The 23,431-nt window shown below is 43.5% G+C and overlaps 1 protein-coding gene across 11 annotated transcripts in view; it reads right to left on the bottom strand.

Annotated features, from left to right (window-relative positions):
* Positions 1–22,264, bottom strand: part of ZNF131 (zinc finger protein 131) — a 33,639-nt gene extending 11,375 nt beyond the window's left edge. Inside the window, exons 1-6 of one of the 11 annotated variants that reach the window (XM_081232742.1) lie at positions 21,397–21,588; positions 21,041–21,179; positions 19,956–20,057; positions 12,023–12,167; positions 603–963; positions 278–500 (exon numbers count right to left, since the gene is read on the bottom strand). In XM_081232742.1, the coding sequence (XP_081088868.1) occupies positions 278–500; positions 603–963; positions 12,023–12,167; positions 19,956–20,057; positions 21,041–21,164 (955 nt within the window). In that variant the 5' untranslated portion in view covers positions 21,165–21,179; positions 21,397–21,588. Of the gene's footprint in view, positions 1–277; positions 964–12,022; positions 12,168–19,955; positions 20,058–21,040; positions 21,180–21,396; positions 21,589–21,656; positions 21,758–22,073 lie in introns of those variants that run through there. The other 10 variants (XM_081232744.1, XM_081232745.1, XM_081232748.1 and 7 more) reach the window with 10 other exon arrangements.
* Between the last annotated feature and the right edge of the window lie 1,167 nt (positions 22,265–23,431).

Raw genomic sequence — 23,431 nt, 5'->3', positions numbered from 1 at the left:
TACCCCCAACATCTTAAAAAATAAATAAATAAAATAAAAATAAAAATTGGCAAGATATAAGAATGAAAATTACTTTCAAAGTTAGTACTGATTTTGCTTTGAAAGCATAAATATTTCAACTAATATTATAAAAACACTGTGTGCTCAGCCCACACATTAGGGAACACAGGAAGTGGTTCCTGTGGTGCTAATTAAAATAAGAAAAAAGGATTTAGACACTTAGCTTCAAGTGAATGTGGAAAATCTATACTTTTAACATAAAGTATTTGCTAATTACCTGTATGCTTTCGAAGATGCTCTTTAAAATGTCCAAAGTGGTCAAACTGTTTCTCACAGTACTGACATATGTGAATTTTTTTCCCAGTTCTTTGCTTCTTACTGACTCCACCTTCTTCAAGGTGGTAACAATTGAGGTGCTGTTTCCATGCGCTCTCCCGAAGATACCTTTTATTGCATATTTCACACTTGAAACTCTCAGTGGAGTGTGATTTCATGTGTTCCTTAAAATGGTAAAACAATTTAAATGAACGGTTACATTTCTCACAATGGAACAAGTCCTTCACATGTGACAGCTGAAGTTCCACAATTTCAATACCTTCTACCTGTTTGCTTGTGGGGTCAGAGGCACAGCCATCTTCATCTTTAATCTGCCCTTTTCTATCACCCTGACGGTACTTGCTGGTGATATCTGCCAATAATGCCAGAGCGGAATCATCAGAGGAACCTGTGCCCTGAATATACTTTATGGACTGCCTGGCAGTAGCCACATCCTCTAACGTTTCAATGCCTTCATCTTCCACTTCGATTGTGCCTTCAGCAATCTCCACCTCGATTTCAACAGGTTCAGATTCTGCAGACGGCAATGACTCAGTGATAACATTTGAAGTTTCTGCAATCTTTCTTTTTTTTGCTTCACTTTTTCCTGTGGTAGTTTCCTCTAGTGGAGCTGAGTTTTCTTTGTTCCTGAAATACACAATGTATGGATTAAAAAAATCTATAAGATCCATCAAAATCCTACCAGGTTTTTTGGAAGAATTGATAAGCTGATAATAAAATTTGTATGGAAAGGCAGAAAACAAGACTGTAAGACTTATACTACCTGATTTCAAGACTTACTATAAAGCTACAAAATTAAGACAATGTGATATTGGTGAAAGGATACACATGGAGATTAATGGAAGAGAATAAAGTCCAGAAATAGATCTACATAAATATATAGTCAACTGACTTCTGAAAAAAGGTTCCAAAGTAATTTAATGGAGAAAATATAAAACAGTGGTGTTGGAACAACTGGTATCTATATGGTAAAAATAAACCTTGACCCTTACCCTATTACACACAAAAAAATTAAAAATGGATCATAGACTTAAATGTAAGAACTAAAACTATTACACTTCTAGAAGAAAACAGGATAAAAATCTTTGCAACATTGAAAGATTTCTTAAATAGCACACAGAAAGCAGAGACTTTCAGCAAACATTGATAAAATGGATTTCATCAAAATTAAAAACTTGGTCCTTTGAAATACACAGTTAACAGAAAGGCACACCATAGACCAGGAGAAAATATTTGTAAACATGTATCTGTCGAAGGCCTTATATAGAGAATACAAAAAGAATTCGTACAATTCAATAAACTCAACGGCTTAAGACAACTGTTGGGAGACAATTCCCCATGAGTTCCTTGTGTTTCTGCATATCTTGTGAATTGACAGCTTTGGTTCTGGACTAGTTTTCAAGGATGTTTGTTTGCTGAAGAGCCAAGAGCCTGGGAAGATAGAGTGGCTCCCACTGGAGAAGAGGACACCTTTACTTACTGTCCAATATAATAATGTCCCCCACTGTGGGATAAAGGTCAGGCAGGTTTGTTTGCAGCCCATTCTAAAAGATTTTGGTTTCCTAAGCTGGAGATCCTTCAGCTGTGATGAAAAATGACCACATGCAGAGCATTCACCTGGGCCACTCTATGTTACCCCTGTGGGACTTGAGGAAGGGAAAAGTGGCACAAATAGAAAACTCATGCTGCCTGCTGTGCAGAGAATAATAAAGTCCTTCTTTCTGACCTACGAGTCCTGTTATCTTCTATCAGCATCCATGAAACCATGGCAGGATAATTTCTTGGCTTGCAAGTAGGATAAAAACTCAGATCCCTCACAGATCTTGCCAAAGTTTGGCAACCAAGAACAGGGTGCTGAAAAAGACAAGGCTTTCTGGAACAGGAAGGATGAAACCTCACAGAGCAAATGGAATTTGAGGAAGTCTACTAGAGCTGGCAGTAAACCTGTTTACCAAATTGTATGGTCAACTGGGCAATAAATGGTCCTCTACTTATTTGCCTATTGCTCTGAGTTCAACTGTGCGCCCCTAAAAGATATGATGAAGTCTTGACCCCGATATCTGTGAATGCGACCTTATTTAGAATTGTCTTCGCAGATGCAATCAAGTTAAGCTGAGGTCACTAGAGCAGGCCCTACTCTAACTAAGTCTTTATAAGAGGGACATGTGGACCCAAAGAAGAGAAGGCCATATGGAAACACTGACGGAAGACGGCAATGTGAAGATACAGGTAGAGATTGGAGGTATGCTGCCACGAGCCAAGGAACACCTGGGGCTACCAGAAACTAGAAAGGGCAAGGAAGGATTCTCCCCTAGAGGCTTTTGAGGGAACATGGACCACCAACACTTTGATTTAGGACTTCTAGCCTCGAAAACTGTGAGAGAATACATTCGTGTTGTTTTAAGACATGCAGTTCATGGTACTTTGTTATGGTAGCCCCAGGAAACGAAAACACCTATTAATGAGGAAAAACTGAGAAGGTGGTTACAGGATGAGTACTGGGCAGTACTCAACTGGAATGGTGTCCCAGTTGCTGCAAACTTGCTAGGGGTGGGGGAGGCAGCGGAGGACTTCCCTGCCAATTGGGTGGTCAGCCTGAAGTCTGCCCACAGTAACAATTAACACTAAGATTCAAAGGGAGTAGGAGGGTGGAGACAGAAGGTTCTGCCCCTTTACAGACAAGTTACTGTCACATGTACCTAAACCAAGTGTGCCAGGAGGGAAATTCACAACTGCTACGAGCAGAAACCAGTTGAGTCATTAGAACTTTGGCTGGTCCACATGGGAGATGAGGGGGCAACATAATGCTTGTAGAGCAAGGAAGAATTGCAACACCTGGGCCATCTCAGGGCTCAGCTCCTCCTGCAGTTTGTCATGTCCACCTGAGATCTATTTGGAGATGATTGTAAAAGGTTTGAGTTTTTTTTGCAGTGGGTCCTGGCTGCCATAAGGGTGCTGTGGATGCTCTTGGAGAGACTTCTCTGAAGCAAATTCCTACGATGAGGCATTGACTAGTTAAGAGTCTTCCTGCCCAACTGGGTTTATAATGCTGATGAAGATGAGTCACTGGGGAATGAAAAAAGGATCCAAAGTAATATAAAATTCTTTGGTCAGGCCTGCTGAAAAGCCCCATGTTAGACCAGGAAAAAGTGTAAGAGATGTTATCATGACAGTGGGGCAGCAAATGTCCAAGATTAAGCTACACTCTTGAAAAAAAACCACCACTGCAGAAGTCAAGTCTGAGTCAGCTAAAAGGCATAAACCACATGGCCTCAACTAGAAATCAATGTGGATGGGGCTACTGAATCAAGGGGTCCCCCAAACTGACACTGACAGTGTCAGTAGTGATGACTTTGCTGCCTGATAGAGGGCTTTGAGTGGGCTGAAAACACTGGAGGTTTGTTTGGCTGAGCCACATGCAGCTCCAGTGCTGCTTGAAACCAAAATGTGCCTTGCGCACTGGCAGAGAATCACTTTCTCCCTCCACACCACTTCCCTTCCTTCTACCTTCTCGTTGCCTCTAACTTGACCTCACCGGCTTGGAGAAAGATAATTAGGGTTGGAGCCAAGGTCTCCTTGTTCCCAAGGGTAAACAGTGGAGACACCATGTATGCATCCAAGTATGCTGAGGAAAACTCAAGAATGGGAGAGGCTCAAACTTCCATGGCTCTGTTTTATCCAGCAGGTGTCCAACTCACCATCCCACCTGGTTCCACAGAGAGGAGGCACTTACATTCAACTGATGGGGCTTGGGCAAGGATCACAGCAGGAAAGGGAGGCTGTCCTGACCCTGTGGGTGGGCCTGATTCTACATACTGTTGTTGCTTTGACATCTGAATGCACAGCAGGGATTGGTATGGCACGTGCATTTACCACTTCTCATCCCATAAGTACCAGAGACGGAACATCCCAATTGAGAAGAGCCAGATGTAGAGAAGAGCTACTGGAACAAACTCCCCTACGTTAGCCACCAGTAGCTGGGTCAGAATTCAGCACAAGTGTCTTATCTTTTGATATCTAAAATTTGTACTATACTGTTGATATCCTACTGACTGGCAAGCCAGAAGTCTCAGTCTCAAAGGCCCTGACCGTAGTGTTATGACACCTCTACCAGCAGAGGTTGCTGATAAATCCCAACAAAATTCAGAGGACTGCTCACCAGGTAGAGTTTCTTGGGACTAGACAGGCAGATTCACAACACTCAATCCCCTGCAGCAGTAAAAGAAAACCTGTTTTTTCACCTCCTCCCTCTTCCAACCAAAAATGAAGCCCAGCATCTTACTGGACTTTTTAGGTACTAGAGACAATATGTGCCTCACCTGCGCATTCTACTTTCTTCGTTATATCAGTCAATCTGCAAAACAGCGTCTTTTAAGTGGGGCTCCAACCAACAGGCTGCATTGGAAGTTTCCACCAAGCTGTGGCACAATCTCTACCTTCGGGCCCCAAAACCCTAACGACCTCTTTGAGCTGTAAGTCTCTGAGACTGACGCTTTTTGCAGATTAGAGCTTCTGGCAACGGGAGGTCGTCTCCACCCCAAGGTATTCCCTAGATTTTGGACTTGCCAATTCCCTGACATAGCTACAAGGTACACTCCCTTTGACAAGAAAGGATTAGCTTGCTACTGGACTCTTGTTAAAAGTGATGCCTGATCCATGGAAACTTTGAGGCTCTCTAGCCTGATAATGCCGTGGGAGTGTGTTAACTAAGACTTCATGACTAGCAAGGTAAGATGTGCCCAACAAGTCTCACTGGTCATAAAGAAATAGTGACAGTCAAGAAAGCAGTTGGTCTCTCGGCTTTACGTGAGAAAGTGGTGGCTCCCCCACACTGCTGCCCAAAGAAAGCCACTAGATCGATGGGGTCTTTGATTCACTAATGGTTTGGCTAAGCTGAAGGCTGATGGTATTCACTGGGCTGCTGCGGATGCTCAGCCTTAACACCAACTTTGCAAAACCAAAAGTGGACATGGCTGCTCTGCTCAGAAGGCAGAACTCAAGGCTGTCTTTGTCGCTCTGGACGACACTCTCCACTATGAGCCTTGTATTTTATTGACTCTTGGGCTGTTGCAATGGCCAAGCTGTCTGGGAGACCTGCAAGTCTTGGCAGATTAGACACCCATCTTTCCACAACTGTGGCAACGAAGAGCAGCTATTGTTTCAACTCTCTGGATAACTGATTAGACGCTCATGGTAAAAGCCTGTTCTCTGATACCAACTGGAATCAAGTTGCTTATCAACCTACACTGCCCAGACTTCCATCACTGCCACCTAGGCCCAACATTATTCTGAACATGGTGACACATCCTCCATCAGAGACTGGGCAGAAATTCAAAGACCCTATGCTTCTGATGGAGAAGTTGCTACCGCATGTCAGACTTGCGACACCTGCCAAAGTTGGCCTGTTTGTTTCATGGTGAATGAGGCCAAATCATACAGGGCATTGTGTCCAACTGTTCCTGGCAGGCTGACTACACTAGACCTTTCACCCCATCTCAGGGCTATCCCTGATGCCTCACAACTACTGACACTTTTTCAGGTTACACTGTTGCTGTTCCAGTCTGAGCAGTTGGTTCTGGCCACACTAGATGGCTCTTGAAACTAAGCTGTGTCATATGTTTAGCTTTTTGGACCATCTGCAGTCTGATAATGATGCACCAAAAGCTATTCAATTGGCTGTTAGTCAAGGTATTGTTAAAACTTTCAAGCTCCCTGCCATCCACAGATACTGATATTGTAGAGAATTACAATAGTTTCCTCAATTACTGACTCAAAAAGATTTCAGACTCTACTTCCCTCACTTCCTCCTTGTCCAAAGGTCCTAGTAAGGCAGTTTGGTCATCAAACTCAGCTCTCCCAGGAAAAGGATCTGTTTTTAGCTGCCTCCTGGGTAATGATCAAGCCTAATGGGGTGGGAAGTTACATAAACCTAAATGGAAGTTCAGGATCTGTCCCGACCATTCTCAGACACAATCTTTTTCCTTCTGCCTAATGGCAACCCTGGGACGGCCTGGTTGGTACCACTTCCAGGTGACAGCCTGGTCAAAAGTGAGCCTAGCAGATTCAAACCTAGTTCAAGTTCAGCCATCTGGATTCTCTTATTGAATGGACATCATCTTAGATCCTAAGAATAATGACCACTTGGTTGAATATACTGCTTGCCAAGTACAATCAGATTGGCCCTTGTGAGCCAAAGTGGGAGACATAACGGGTCTCTTAAGTTTTATAAAATATTCTTGTCCCTGACCATTCCAGATGAAAGGTCTGGGTAAGGGGAAGAGATGACTGGAAAAGGGATTAAGTTACAGCTACTAGAATGGGATACACTGATTTTTGTGGAGGTGGAGGGAGAACCACCACCCTGGAACCTGGAGAGAGAACCTCTTAGACTCCAGGAGGTATGGGGGAAGAAGGGACATTAAAAACCTTTGTTCTTCAGAACCACTCTTAGAGCCTTCCTCAGCTAGGAAGAGGCTCTCATGCAGCTCTCTCCAACTGCTGAAACGTGCTGGATCTGCCATCCCGCGCCAGAGGGCTCTGACAACTGGATCACCATCTCCCTTAACTTTACCGAGAAGTATTTTGCAAACAGCAGGGGATGGTCAAGCGTCCTGCATGCCCCATGCAAAACACGAGATGTTGGCCCACTACCATTCCCAAAGCTGAGGCTCAGTTCGCGAGGCGGCTGACTGCCATTCAGCTGGCATCCAGGTGCTCAGGATAAACAGAACAGACCGAACTGACTGCCCTCAGACATTCAGTCCAAAAACAAGGCCTAGACCCAATCATTCTGAGCTGGGAAAGAGGGAGACAATGTTGGTGACAATGTCAACCTGTGCCCCTGACTGATGAAGGTCCCCCTTTGGGGGCACAAACAACTATACTTCCTGTATGGAAGCCAAGTACTAACTTCCTTCCCTCCCAAAAATATGCCTTGCAACTCTGAGGTGGGAAGAAGGGACCATCCAGTGTTCAGGGAAACACCACTAGTAGATCACTTTAGTTCTCAGATGACCATGGAGGTCTCTCCAAAATGAGGCTACCCTTGGGACTTTCCTGGCAGTCCAGTGATTAAGACTCCACACTTCCGGGCCTCCCTGGTGGCGCAGTGGTTGAGAGTCCGCCTGCCGATGCAGGGGATACGGGTTCGTGCCCCGGTCTGGGAGGATCCCATATGCCGCGGAGCGGCTGGGCCCGTGAGCCATGGCCGCTGGGCCTGCGCGTCCGGAGCCTGTGCTCCGCAACGGGAGAGGCCACAACAGTGAGAGGCCCGCATACCACAAAAAGAAAAAAAAAAAAAAAAAAAAAGACTCCACACTTCCAATGCAGGGGGGCGGGTTCAATCCCTGGTCAGGAAGCTAAGATCCCACATGCCGCCTGGGCAGCCAAAAGAAGAAAAGTAACCCTTGGTTACTTGGGGGAGCGTCCTGGAGGAATAACTGACTCATTTATGCAAGCCCTACAGGCAGTTTTCTCTACAATGGGAGTCATCCAAATAAAAAGGTGGTAGAAAATTTGTGCCCGACTCAAGACAATGTGATCAATGACACCACTTGGGCTCTGGAAGGTATTCATGTCAGCCTCAAATCACTGGCCAGGGTTATTACAGAGGCTAGACTTGCCCTAGACTTACTCCCTGTGGACCAATGCTCAGACTGTGCAATGGCTAAAACATCTTGCTATACTTAGATTAATGCTTAGGGCTAAGTGGAAAAGTCAATACACAAACTAAAGGAGAAAGCCACCTGGCTTTCTAGGGATTTGTTCAATTGGTTGAGTGTAGGACCTTAGCGGGGGTACGTGCACGCTTAAGCTTAGCACTGCAGGGTGGCCACATCCTGCTACTTGGAGTGCTGCTGATAGCTGTCTTAATTAAATCCAGTGTAAGGAAAACTGAATGGATTAGGTCCCAGTCCCCTATTTGTCAGATCAATCAGAGTGGTCACGGAGTAGTGTGCTCATGGGAAAATTCACCAGAAGCTAAAACAGTGTAGAAGAAAACTCTCCATGGATCCCTCATGTTTCTGCATATCTTATACACAAACACACTGGCAGTCTTTTGTTCTATCTTTTCAAGGTTGTCTGTACAGCAAATTGCCTTAGAAAATAGAGCCTGTCTTCCACCAGAATGGAGGGCAGGTTCGTTTATTATACAGAATAATAAAGATAACAGCCCCTCTGGGGCAAAAGCTGGGCAGGTTTGCTTACAGCTCATTATAAAAGATTTGGGTTTCCTAGAGCCCAGAGTTCCTCAACTGTGATGTAAACCACTGTGAGCACGGTACACAGCGAGGCCACTGCATCATTCCCCACTGGACTCGGGGTGGGGCGGGGGGGGGCATCATGAGCTTCATGTTGATATGAACATGAAACTCATGCTGCTCCATATGCTGTGAGAGAAATAAAGTCCTTTCTGACTCATGAGTTTCATGTTTTCTGCCAGCATCCATAAAAATGTGGCAGGCCAACTTATTAGCTTGCAAATAGGATAAAGTCTTCCACCTACCTGTCAGTTCTTGACAATATCCCAATTTTAAAAATGGGCAAAAGATACTTCACCAAAAAAGATAAACAGATGGCAAAAAAGCACATGAAAAAATGCTCAACATCATTAGTCATTAGGGAAATGCAAATTAAAACCACTATATACCTACCAACTTGGCTAAAATGAAAAAGTATGATCATACCAAGTATTAACAAGGCTGTGGAGCAGTTGCAACTCTCATACACTGCAAGTTGGAATGTATCACTTTGGAAAACAGTTTGGCAGTTTCTTAAAAAAAAATTAAATACATCTACCATGCAACCCAGCTATTCCAATACTAGGTATTTACTGAGAGAAATAAAACCATATGTCCAAAGACCTACACACAAACATTCGTAGCCACTTTTACCTGTAACAGTCAAAAACTGGAAACAACCTAAATGTCCATAACAGATGGTATATCCATACAATGGAATAATAATCGGCAATAAAAAGGAACCCACAACAACATGGACAAACCTCTAAAACATGACACTAAGTGAAGAAAGTCAAAGAGGAAAGACTACACGCCTTAGGAATCCATTTATATGACATTCTAAATAAGATAAAGCCACAGTGATAAAAATCAGATCACTGGTTGCCTGGGGCTGGGGATCAGGGTCGACTGCAGGGTCATAAGAAAACTTAGGGTGATGGGAATATTTTTATGTCTTGATTGTGGTGGTGGTTACACCACTGTGTACAATTAACAAAATTCAAACTCTACATTAAAATGGGTGAATTGTATTATATGTAAATTACATCTTAAAAGGCTGGGGAGGAAAAAATCTGTAAGGCAAATGCTTCTTCCTAACAAATAACAGGAACCTTCTCCTACAGTTTTAAATAAACAATGATGCAATTTCAGCAAAATAAGGTCCTAGTATTTTTTTTCAGTGCCATTCAAAAAGTGTACACTATATTCCAAAAATACTTGCATATTGCAAATGTGAGAAGAGCCTTATTCACCTTCCATACCTGCAAAACAGTTATACAATAGCCTACTCAATATAGAGTTGCCTTCACCAGTTGATTTAAACACAACTACATTATGTAATTTTTATTCCTAAATTGTATAACATTATACACAGCCAATTATAAACAGCCAATGTGTAATACTGCTATCTTTCTGAAGAATTCTTCAGAGTATACTGCATGCCTAACTGGTTCATGAAACAATTCAACATGCTACTATATTTATATTGTAAAGCGCTGATGGTTATAATTATTATAAGGATCCCAGTCTTATAATAATAAACCTTCTAAAAGGTTCTAAATAGGCCTAGTAAAACAGCTGTACCCAGCTGTTCTTACCCAATGACTAGACACATGAACTCAATTAAATGCCTACCAAATCCAACCTGGGCCGTTGTCACAGAATATATTCCAATGTTCTGTTACTCAGAACTTTCCCTGTAGTAAGATGCTACTCGCTACCATGAGCAGCAAAGGGACCACACAGAACATGTTTTCAAAAAGTTCTCATACAGGATCTAACCACAAATCTGATGTTGCCCCATGCATATATATTCCCCTAGCCTACCTCCATATTGAGAAGGTATGACCTAATCAGGTATATATCCTCAACACACCTCTATTTTGCTAGCCGTGTCTTAGCTCTCTCTGCAGAATACTGGCTTGGTTTTAATGGGCATGCACCCATTCATCCATTCATAAATGTTTACTGCACACCTACTACGTGCCAAGCAGTAGTCATCAGAGAAAATATATACACCACGCTCTTGTCAGAAAAGTCTAATCTTGAACTCTGTCACCAAACTAATTAAAAGCTCATTAGGAGAAATAGTATTTTTGGATGACTACAGTTCAATTATTTCTTAGTTATTCCAAGTTATATCTTTTGACTGAACCACATCAGTGAGTCAGACTAGATCATTCTGTCCCATGTGAAACTGATTTTACCAAACTGCACATTAGTGTTATACCAATGACCTATATTGAGGGTCACAAGAAACAAAGCCAGGAGATAATAACAACCCCCGTGCCAGACTCCATGCTAACCACTTTACATTCATTCATTCAACCCTCACAAATAATCCTATGTAGAAAGTACCATTTTTATCCCCATTTGACAGATAAGGCAACTGAGCAGCTGATAGCAGACCGAGGCAGTCTGACTCCAGAGCTCTTGTTCTTAGACACTACCATGCCACTATTCATTATGTAAGATGCTGAGGTCTTTATTCATTATATCACTTAATGTTTTCCTAATAACTTCCTATGAGAAACTGTGTGTTTTAAAACCAAGAATGGCTCCTAAACTGATTTGTTCTCATCTTATTATAAATAATGTAACTGAGGTGTTTTTCCCCCCTTTTTCTTTGCGCTAGGTACTTCAGAACTCAGAGCTAGACTCGGCCCATCTAGCAAGTGTACAGACTTGAAACAGCATGCATTTTGGCTATCACATTTCACTGATTATCACTTCCACCTCGCCTGTTTCTTATATCTTCACCGATTTCCTCATCTTTTTTTTTTTTTCTTGCAGTACACGGGCCTCTCCCGTTGCGGAGCACAGGCTCCTGACGCACAGGCCCAGCGGCCATGGCTCACGGGCCCAGCCGCTCCGCGGCATGTGGGATCTTCCCGGACCAGGGCATGAACCCATGTCCCCTGCATCGGCAGGCGGACTCTCAACCACTGCGCCACCAGGGAAGCCCCTCCTCACTTATTTTTAAACAGTACCATATTAATCTTTGTAAGCCAAACTGTTTTTAGAGTAAGTCTTGGTACAATTAACAACCTGAATCCACAGAATAGTTTATAGGAACCCAGAGAACTCCTAAAAAGATGCCTAGTCCTCCTTATTTTATTAGAAACAAAAGATGCTACCTGAGTTAATATTAGCACAGTTTTTACATACGGACAAGAAATCAAGCGTGAGGGAAAGAACAATCATAACCAGTAGAACTTTATAGATCCTTAAATACATATTCTTAATTTCAAAACATCAGCTCTTTACGGCATGATACATACAATACATTCTTGACTAACAGGGTGAACATGACTGACTATAACTATCTCTGCCTCATTAAGGAAATCCGTTCCTTATGGCATGACATAGTAAATTCTTGACTAACAGTCAGGGTGAACATGACTGAATATAACTATTTGTTCCCCATTAAGGAAATAAGTAATTACCTGACTTCAAGGGCTTTGATAGCTTCAAGCATTTGTAGAAACTCTGCTGCTTTCCATACATCGTTGGCTTCTTCTTCTCCTTGTATCATTAATTTTGCTGTATATGTGAACTCAATCAAATGACGAAAGGCCATTTTACTAACACCTGTAAAAAAAAAAGACATGCATTGACATGTATTCACATTGATTCAAATCTTATAACATTTAGTAAAGAAAAAAACAGAAGCCCAGTGTTTGGAAAATGATTAGTATTTGTCATTTTGGAAGATAATTTCCTGGCAGAATTCTCATTTACAGTATAATAATTTTGTAGCCAAGTTCAGCACTAACTAGCGAACTACTTTAAGATCTTTCCCAAAGACTTCCTAAGGCTCTTACAGAACAGTGAAATCTATCACTCAAATACACGAATGGGCTACTACATCAGACGTGCTATGTTGCCTGCCAGGGAGCTCTGTGTCAACTCAGCTCCAAAATCATCAAGAGCTTTCAAAAGCTTAGCAAATAAAGTTCAGTACCACTCTGCCTTTATTTCAAGGTCCTTCACATTATTTTTCTACTTACCACTATTTTTCCTTCCAAATTTTAAACTATATCAAGCCCACACTATATACTGATCCTCAAACAAACCCTTCACTTTCTAAGAATTTCCTTGCCTTCCTTAACACCCTCCATCCTGAATGCTTAATCACCTTACCTCGACAAATCCTACCACCCTTGAAGGACCAATTTTAATGCCACATCTTTAATGAACCTCTTTAATAGTTCCCTCAGGCTGAACTCTGTACCTGGTCTTATAGTTAGAATTCATGGACAACTCTTGACTGTAAGCTACTTCACGGAAATCTGCCTCTACACCCACCTCACAGTATCTAACACAATGCTTCCTAAAATGCAGGCACACAAAGTAGGTATAAATGGATAAAGGCTAAAGTCACTTTCAGAATTAAGCTTCCACAATTCCAAGCTTTCTTTGCAAGTTTCTGTTTAAATTTTGGCCCCAAATGATACTCTACCTCTTTGTGCTCTTCAAAGCTATATAATATTGTTTCAGTCTGCTAATGGAAGGCTATGAAAAGCTACTGACAGGAACAAAGAGAAAACTTGTTTTTATAGATTTTTTTTATGCTAAGAAATGCCCAAGACCAAGCTGCACAATTACAAATACAAAACAGGAATTTCCTGGCAGTCCAGTGGTTAGGACCCCACCCTTTCACTGCCACGGGCACTGGTTCAATCCCTGGTTGGGGAACTAAGATTCCACAAGCTGCTCTGGGTGGCCAAAAAAGAAAAAAAAAATAGGAAAAGAAAAAATATTTTTATGTTCTTCCCATGTACTTTATACACCTGAATGTGGCCTTCAGGACAACATTAAGAATACTGGTGGAATATCCACCATCTTCTATTTGTGTTAGGAAAAAATATCGTTCAGGAAGACAACTTTCAAATTTCAGTTCAGTCTCTCCATAACCTGTGCAATCTGGGGCAAGTCAGAACCTCTGAGCCTCAGAAAACTCATCTTCAAAATGCCTGAAAACAATCTGAGTATTGAGAAGCACCATAAAATATAATGTAATATGACCAATTTACGTGCTACCAAATAAGCAAACTAAAAATAACTGGATTCATTAATGGCTAATTTATTGGGTCCCCTAATCTTTTTTCTCCTGGTTGTCTTTTAACCATGTTCTTTATTACATGAGAGTAGCCTGAGGAACAGACAACTAGATTTTGCTGGGGTTTTTTTTAAGTTGTTTTGACCAAACATTTAAAAGTGCAACAGAAATCTTTCCTAAAAACAATGTGTAAATTTTTCCTGAAGCAGAATGAGATTTTGATTTTTAATCAAACACACATATATATGCCTACTATACATATCAGGCAGCACTCTAAACACTTTGCAAATCATCAACTGACTTAATCCTCCTGACAACCCTATGAAGTACTATTATAATCCCCATTTTACGGATGAGGAAATTGAGGCACAGAGAAGTTAAGTAACTTGTGAAAGTCACATAGTTATTAAGTGATAATACTAGAATCAAACCCAGATGGCTTGACTCCAAAGTGCATGATAAAGATTTTTAAATAGGATGATGGTATGAAACATTCCTGCTTGGAAGAGTTTGAATACCCATGTCTCATTCACTACAGGACTGTAATCTTTTACTCATATTTCCAAAGTCCCCCAAATCTCTTAAAACCAGAAGTTTTCCCATAAATTTGGCAGCAAAATTTGATCTGAACTGACATGAGGCTATTTATAATCTTTATCCCACTTAGAGTAAATATTAATAAGCTATGCTGCTTATTAATAATACACTGATTATTTGGTTATAGGATATTGCCCCAGACCCCAATGGGAGTATTATGTAATACACACAGTGGATTACCATAGAAAACTCTAAAAATTAGTAATTTCAAGAAGCAACTGGCCTCCAAGAATTTGTGGACTTAGTTCCCAATCTTGGTTAATCAGAATCACCTGTAGACTTAAGCATGGGTCCCTGATCTCCAGAATCAAAACTGGGATAGGGAACTGTTTTTTATAAGCACCCTAAGTGCTTCTTTTTAAAATAAATTTATTTATTTGTTTGTTTTATTTTTGGCTGCGCTGGGTCTTCATTGCTGCGCACAGGCTTTCTCTAATTGCAGCGGGCGGGGGCTACTCTCCGTGGCAATGCACGGGCTTCTCATTGCAGTGGCTTCTCTTGTTGCAGAGCACAGGCTCTAGGCGCATGGGCTCAGTAGTTGTGGCTCGCGGCGGGCTCTAGAGCGCAGGCTCAGTAGTTGTAGCGCACAGGCTTAGTTGCTCCGCGGCATTGGGGATCTTCCCAGATCAGGGATCGATCACTTGTCCCCTGCACTGGCAGGCGGATTCTTAACTGCTGAGCCACCAGGGAAGCCCACCCTAAGTGCTTCTTTTTTTTTTTTTTTTTTTTTTGCGGTACGCAGCCTCTCACTGTTGTGGACTCCCCCGTTGCGGAGCACAGGCTCTGGACGCGCAGGCTCAGCAGCCATGGCTCACGGGCCTAGCAGCTCCACGGCATGTGGGATCTTCCTGGACTGGGGCATGAACCCGTGTCCCTTGTATCGGCAGGCAGACTCTCAACCACTGCGCCACCAGGGAAGCCCCCTAAGTGCTTCTTATGTGGCCGGTCCAACACTGGTCCTAGGAATAAGCCACTGATCTAATTAGCTAACAGGAACCAAACTTATAACACCTGCCCAGATAAGTGAAGGGTTGGTAGATGATGTACAGCTGCAAAAATATTTTATACTCTATCAGGACTAGTTTAGTAACTTTCAAATTTCAGCCCATTTTCTCAATTCCTTACTCCTTTCATAATATACAATTTTTCTAAGGAAGTATCTAAGAAAAATGTTAATATAAACACTTAACCTGAGTCATTTTTCCCCTTAGGAAGAGGCAAAAGTGGGGGGTGGGCATTCTGGAATTTCTCCAGTCTTACAGAGTTCCTCAATTGGTGGAAAACTCCTACTGAAATAGGATGTATGAATATGTGCTTGGATGTTTTGTCCTTGATATTAGGGGCTAAGATTTTGGATGCGATGGTAGAGTTGCTGTTTGAGAGAAACTAGGTGCTTATGGATCTGTGGTTTCAGGAGAAGTAAAGAATGGATTTGGGGCTTCCCTATTGGCGCAGTGGTTGAGAATCTGCCTGCCAATGCAGGGGACACGGGTTCGAGCCCTGGTTTGGGAAGATCCCACATGCCGCGGAGCAACTAGCCCCGTGAGCCACAATTACTGAGCCTACACGTCTGGAGCCCGTGCTCCGCAACAAGAGAGGCCGCGATAGTGAGAGGCCCGTGCACCGCGATGAAGAGTGGCCCCCACTTGCCGCAACTAGAGAAAGCCCTCGCACAGAAACAAAGAGCCAACACAGCCATAAATAAATAAATAAAAATTTTTTTTAAAAAAGGCTAAATTCCTTAAAAAAAAAAAGAATGGATTTGGAAAATTGGAGGCTCAGGTTAGGAGAAGGCTGTTGTGTTCTGAACAAGGGAGTGAATGTCTGCTGAAGATTTTATATGGTGTGAATCCAAGTCACAAAGCTGAGCTGGGATGCAACTGGCTTCAAGGACAACAATTTTGACTTAAATCAAAGGTGAACCTGCAGTCCTAATCAAAGGTAACTTACCTCACCAGGGACCCAGAAAACAGGGAGAGGGCCGGCTCAGCTTGCATCTAATGACAGTTTATACTCATAGAGCATTAATTTACAATTTAAATTCTCTTTACATACATTTGCTTTTACAAAACCCTATAAGGCAGTGGTTCTCAACACTGGCTGCATACTGGACTTGTCCTAGGGCAGTGCTGCCCTAACTTTGCTGTACAAAGGAATCATCTGAGGATTCTGTTCTGATTCAGTAGGTCTAGGGTGGAGCCTGAGAGTCTACAGTTCTAACAAGCTCACAGGTGATGCCCATGCATTACGGATCCTCAGACCACACCTTGAATAACAAGGACCTAGAGAACTTTTAAATACAGATGCTTGGATCTCACCCCTCAAAGACCGATTTAACTGATCTGGAGAAAAAGCATGGGTATTAGTACTTGCAAAAGCTCCCCTGGTGTTTCTAATGAGCGGCTAAAGACAAGAACCATCCCTATTTTACAGATGGGAGTTCTAGCTAGGATGAAGAACGCATACGCCACCCTATCTTGTCCATTGATTACAACTAAAAATCCTGAAAAGAATACATAAAGTAAATATACAAGGACTCCGAAGAAAAAACAGAAGCAAAGAGACTGGGGAGAGAAATCAAAACTCAAAGAACAGCAGTAAGTTTCCTGGTTTTATATTTTTCCTCCCACATAACCCAGCTTGAGGACAGCCCAACTCCCGTAACGTAGCTGGGTAGCAGGTGCAGACAGAAAAAGCTCCAAGAGAAACTCTTTCAGGCTAGGGAACCAGCAAAGGGGATGGAGAGTGTGTGGGGGTGGGGAAAAATAGCTGGTTTTTATTCCTCTCTCAGCCCTCCCTCAAGACAAGCCCCCGTTCTGGCACTGCACATTTATGGCTAGTTGCCACCAAGCAGGCAACTCAACTCTAAGAGAAAGTTCTCTCTGGCTGAGAACTAGGAAAGAGATTATCATCTGAAGAGCATGGAGAGAATTCTTGTTATTTTCTTCTCTCACCATGTTATTATCCAGGAAATGGATTCCACTGCAGAAAATGTACGACAGCACAGGGAGGCTAACCTCCTAGTCTCCCGGCCAGAGGGCCAGGAAAGGGAGCTCAGGGGAGCTGAAGTACAGAGGCCATCAGGAGGGAGCTGGAGAGAGGTCCTTTAAATCTGTGTATGCAGTCTTGAGCTAACCACCCAGCTGCACATGTGCAAAAATGACGTGAGGCAGCACAGCAAAGGCTTTGAGAATTACACTGTGGTGTGGACTACCACCCAGGTCGGCACACCTGGGACCTGAACAGAACAACAAAGGTTTTGAAAACTAAATTGGAATTGGATCCACAGTCCACACAAGGCAGTCTGAACCTAATCAGGTTGATTGTCTGCTAAAAGAAAACAAAATCAAAACAACAACAAAAACCAAAAGCATTCTCCAGAGGATTCTAACAGCACACAGAGTGTCAAAACATAATATTCAAAATGCCCATGACAGGGGCTTCCCTGGTGGTCCAGTGGTAAAGAATCCACCTTCTAATGCAGGGGATGCGGGTTCGATCCCTGGTTGGGGAACTAAGATCCCACACGCTGCCGGGCAACTAAGCCCACGTGCCACAAACTATAGAGCCCACGCGCCACAACTAGAGAGAGAAAAACCCACACGCCACAACTAGAGAGAAGCCCAAACACGGAACAAAGAAACCTTGCACTGTAACGAAAGAGCCCGCATGCCTCAACAACCTGACAGACCAAAAAAAAAAAAAAAAAAAAGGAAAAAAATAATGCCCATGACATAATCCAAAATTACTTGACATATTCTGCAGATTAAAAGAGAAAAAGGAAGCTAAGATGTCCAGTGTTACACAACTGACAAACAGTAAAGCTGGGACTACAAGTCAGGTTTTCTAAGTGCATGCCCAGGGCTTTCTCTACAGCCAGGTGACCTCGCCAGATAGTACAGCAGTTCCAAAGTTAAGGGCTTAAGAAGACATTGAGCCAAATTGATTCTTTAAACCTGAATCTGGCCAATAGCAAAAACAGGAAGAATGTTTTTACATTTTTCTTTCTTACTTTCTATAGTTTAAATACTGAAAGTTGTGTGTCCTGTACTATAATGGACATAGCACGTCAGAAGTACAAGAGATAATCCCAAGGTGATTAGTCTTCAGAAGAAAAGACCCTACTTCTCCAGGTAGGTCAGTACTCCACACTCCACCAGCAATGCATATTCTAGCCTGGGCCATTTATTTTTTGACTTAGGATTCTGCCCAGAAGTTGACTCATCTTTGAAATCCTCCTTCTCTCTAAAGTAAACTGAACCACTCACCCTCCCTCCTTAGTGACACCATTCTGCAACAAAATTCTCTGCAACATTTTTTGCACTCCTTAACTGTTGCTTATCCATGATTAAATTTGCAAATTCTCTAAGGGCTGTCTTATTAATCAATTTCTCATTTCCTGGGTCTGGCATGGTATATTATAGTAAGTATTAAATCTGATAAACAGCCCCACTCTATTAAGCTCTGACAGTGCACCAAACAGTACGCCAGGCACTCTGCAGATGCTAGTTCAATTAATCATTAGTACAATAGTACAAGCCTATTAACCCACTTTTCAGATGAAGAGGCAAATAAGCAATTGAGATAAAGTCAACTGCCTGGGGTCTCAGTACCTCAGGTGAATAAACGGACAAAACTTTGCCTTGTAACAGAAACACCATCTAGGCTGATGGATTCTCACTTTAGTAAGCTTTGAGGATTTCCATCATGCCTGTGCTCTGTCCATCACAGATAATCAAAGATAATCTATCTATGGATACCAGCCAGAATGCTAGGTAAGCTGGAACTATCAAAATAAGAGAATACTCTTAACTCTACGTTTTCTTTACTCCCCTAGACACCAAATTTTTCCAAGGGAATACTGTTTCTAGGCAACCCATTCATAACAGAGAATATATACACACTGAGAGAGATACAAAACCCAAACTCAAGAACCCTGTATTTATGTAGGTAAGCTGATTTATTTCCTACAGTTTTGGATTGAGGGGTAGAGGGCTAGCTATGGTAGCAGCAGAATTAATAGCACAAACTGAATCCCCTGCTAGCTGGGCAACCTCAGTCAAGTAACCTTTTAGAGCCTGCTCCCTGATATGTAAATTGCAAATAAAACCACTTACTTCAAAGCACTGCTGTGAACCTCAGAAAATGCACACAAACTACACAGCATAATACCTGGCACTTGGTGGGCTACTATTACAAAAAGTCAAACAAGTATAAAAATTTCTGTTTTAAGACAGTATCTAGTAGATGACCCCCTTCCATCCTAGACTTTCTATAGCCACTAGAATTTCTTCTGAATGCTACTTCAGTTAATCTTTCCTAGCCTTTTCCATATTATGACAGCCCATTTCACACTGTGCATATCATGCTGCTAATACAGAGGCCTGCAGCATCTGGACCAGGCTGAAACATAAGCCCACTAAATAAGATGGAAATTCACTTTTAATACATGTTTTCAAAAGACAGTGATCACTGGTATTAGCAATGAAAAAGACTCCTTTAAGAGACCAACCGTTTAACGTAAGAGTTTTTCCTGGAAGATCATTTTACGAAGCACGTTACTAAAAGTAAGAATTCTCAGGTGTCAAAAGAACAATTTATCCAGTTACCGAATAGAAACCATTGATGCCTGTTTCCCATGGTATCTTGCTAAATTAACTGCCTAAAACTTCATCAAATTATAATGCTTGCTAAATATTGTATTTAAAACAAGCATTTACCTTCTATCTCCACCAAAGGTTCCTGAGTAAACTCCTGAAAGAATTTGTAAAAGAACTTGCTGCAAGCAGCCAAAACAGCCTTGTGGGCCTTAAAATGGTGTCCTAGAGAAAAAACAAAATAAAATCATCATATTCACAAAAATCAAATATAAAACTATAAAACAAGTTAAGAAGTTAAAGTAAAATAGGTCTTTCTTAATATAATTATAAAACTATATTCTGGACAGCTATCTTGACAAATTTAAATCTCAATTAGACATGAAGCAAGATCTTTACCTCAAGGGCCTTATTAAGTCAGCTTTATAAAGGCCACCTTACAACATTTCAGGAGGTACCACTTAAGTCAAAGGCATATCCTATTCAGTTGAAACTGCTAAATATAAACACAACCCAAAAGGTTATACGTCATTTGAAAAGATAAGAAAAAGCCACAGAATAAGCACCAAGCTGGATGTGTTTGCTATGGAAAACATTTTAGTATGCCTAATATTTGGAAACTCAACCTACAGCAGACCCGCTGTAGGCTATAATAAAGTATAGCTTGCCTCAAGAAGTCTATTTTCACTAAACAGAAAAGATACCCAAGCTGGGTTTGCATCCATTATAATGACTACTCCTAAGACTGGTAAAGACCACATTATATTTTGGGGGTTACCAAAGGGGGTACCAGTGCTGCAAAGGAATATCTCACATTTTCCCTCCAAGACCATTTGGGAAACTAGAAAGAACACTTCCCAAATGACTCCTGTGGGAGACTGCTCAAAGCAGCTTAGCAGCAGAAATCTACTAACCAAACATTTAGAGACATCCTCCCTATCCCCGCCACCTTGCACTCAAGTGTACAAGGCGAACACTTCAAAAGGCTGCAAGAAGTTAAAATGCCATGATTATGTTGAAAGCGTGACTATGCTTCTGCAGCATGGTCTACGTGAAGGGACACTGATAAGTGTCCTCGGGTTCCAGAGCACACCGTCCGCAGACTTTCGATAGGGAGTCCATAGAAGGTGGATAAAAAAGGCGGATGGGGGAAGGGGAGAGAAGATGTGAAGCCACAAATTCGCTCCTCGGCCCACCACGCTACCCACCGTCGACAATGAGGGTGATGTCAGTAAACCGGTCCTGCTCTCGCTGTTCATTCAATCGGTCCAGGATCATTTTATGATGTTCAGGGAACTCCTGAAGGCATTCCATCGTCTCTTCGGCCTCCATGGCCGTCGGGCTGTTCTACAAAAGAGGAGCATGATAACGTACACCCATGAGCTCGGGCTGAGGAACAAAACCCCTAAAGCATAAAACAACAAAAAACAAAACCCCAGCAACGTGAAAAGAAGGGGGGAGGGTGAGACAAGAGGAGAGGAAGGCGAGGGAAGAAAGAAAGGCGAGCCGGGCGGCCGCCGCGCGTTGGGGGCCGGAGCCGCGGCCGCGGGACTCCGAGCCTGACCTAATTGGAGTCGGGAGACGCGAGCTGGAGCGGGGTGGGCACAGCGCCGGAGGCCCCGGGCTCCGGGGCGCGCAATTCCGGCAGGGGAGGAGACCCGACAGCCGCCGCGGCCCTCTAACGGCCCGCCAAGCCCTTCGGCCCGGCCCTGGCTCCCGCCGCCCCGGGACCCGGTCCGGCCCGCGGCCCACTGCGACTCCCGGGTCGCCTCTCCCTCCCCCTCCCGCCCTCTTCTCCCCCGCCCAGGCCGGGCCGGCACTCACTCAAGGAAGGAGGAGCGGCCCGGGCCTGCGCGTCACTTACGTCGACGTGCCGCGTCACCGCGTCGGGCTCCGGCTGACGCGGACGCCGACTGAGCGCAGACGAGGGAGTGGGCGGGCCACGCCCCCAACCGCCCTCCTCTAGTGGTAGGGCGGAGCTAAGCGAGGGGATTTGGCGCTCGAGAAGGCCAGGCCGCCCGCGCTGGGAGGAGGAAGTCGGGCTGTGGTGAGGTTGGGCCGGTTGAGGGCCTGGCTTTGTCGGGGTGGGGCTCCACCTTCCACCCACCCGCGCCAAACTCCAGGTGTGAGCACTTCCGACCCGGACCTTAGAATAAACTCGCAGCCAGTTTCAGGTGTACCTTTATACCGCTGCCCCCCCCCGCCCCCTTTCCTCCCAAGGCCTAGGTCGGGACGCCTTACCTAGCTCACGATCCTCCCTCTCTCCTTTCCGTCCCGAAAGCCTTACCTTCTCTACTCTCCCCTCTCGGGGCGTAACTCGCCCCACACTTTTCCCTAACCCTGAACAGCGCCTCGCTCGCCATTTCCTTGCGAGTGCCCGGGCGCTCCCTCTGCTTGGGTCCGGCCGGCGCACGTGCGCTCGCTCCGAGACGCGGGCGGCGGCGGCCACGGGCGCGAGCACGTTCCGGCCGCCTAGGATCTTCCTCCCGGGTGCCCGCCCTCTCCGTGCTCGGCGGGCAGCACGTGTTTGCTAGGCTTAGGACCTGTAGCTGCTCGATTATTCACGCATGGTGCTGTTACTGCAGCTCTCCATTCCCCAACCCCCGCGCTTAAAGTGGCCAGTGACCCATAATTAGCCTCACGTGACTGGGTCATTCATTCATTCCTCTGTAATTGGCCTTTTGAGAATGAGATAGTCAAGATTTACTTATTCTTTTCTCTCAAAAGAAAGATTAGGATTAGGGATTAGGGAAGGATTTAAATAGCTGTCTGCAAGAGTAAATGTAATCATTATTTCAACTGACATTGAGAGCCAGCGTTGTGCTAGGCGCTGTTTAAGGGACTGGGAATTCCGATGGTGAACAAGGCATATGTGGTTTCTGCCTTCCCAATCTTAGTATGATGGAGTAAATAGACATTCTGAACAGTGAATTGACTGGGTGCTGACTTCTGAGTGTTATGAGATGTGAAGAACAAGATAATCTGGAGATCAAGGAAAACTAGTGACCTATAAGAAGCAATATGAAGTCTGAGTGTTCTTAGCCAAGAACCTGCAGAGCCACCAAGATTATAGCATTCCGGGAACTGAAGGAATGTTGCTGGGCAGACCCACAGGGGCCTTGGAAACAGTGTTAAAGATGTTAGATTTTCTTATAATCACAAAGGGAAGTCTTGGAGGTTGAACAGGATAGTGACATCGTAAATTTTACTTTTTAAAGAGAATTCTACGGAGAATAGATTAAATGGGACAAAATAGAAGTAGAGAGCAGTTGGGAGGCTGTTAATAATCTAGATGAAACCATGGTGGCGAATGGGATTAGAAAACTGATAGAGGGAATTGCCTGGTGGTCCAGTGGTTAGGACTCTGCGCTTCCACTGCAGGGGTTCAGTCCCTGGTCGAGGGAACTAAGATCCTGCAAGCCGTGTGGTGCAGTCAAAAAAAAAAAAAAAAAAAGGCAACTATATATGGATCCGTATAGAGCATGGAGGAGAGAGCTAACCTTAGAGATTTGGAAAAATTTAGCATAAAGTGGATATTGAAGCCATGGAAATAGATGAGATTATTTTAGGAGAATCTGCAGGGATGAGAGACTAGCAGC

Source organism: Mesoplodon bidens, assembly GCF_964165515.1.
Source record: "Mesoplodon bidens genome assembly, chromosome: 4".
In the NCBI taxonomy this organism is placed as follows: domain Eukaryota; kingdom Metazoa; phylum Chordata; class Mammalia; order Artiodactyla; family Ziphiidae; genus Mesoplodon; species Mesoplodon bidens.
The sequence above is the reverse complement of the archived record's forward strand: the minus strand, read 5'-3'. Positions and strand labels throughout refer to the sequence as shown.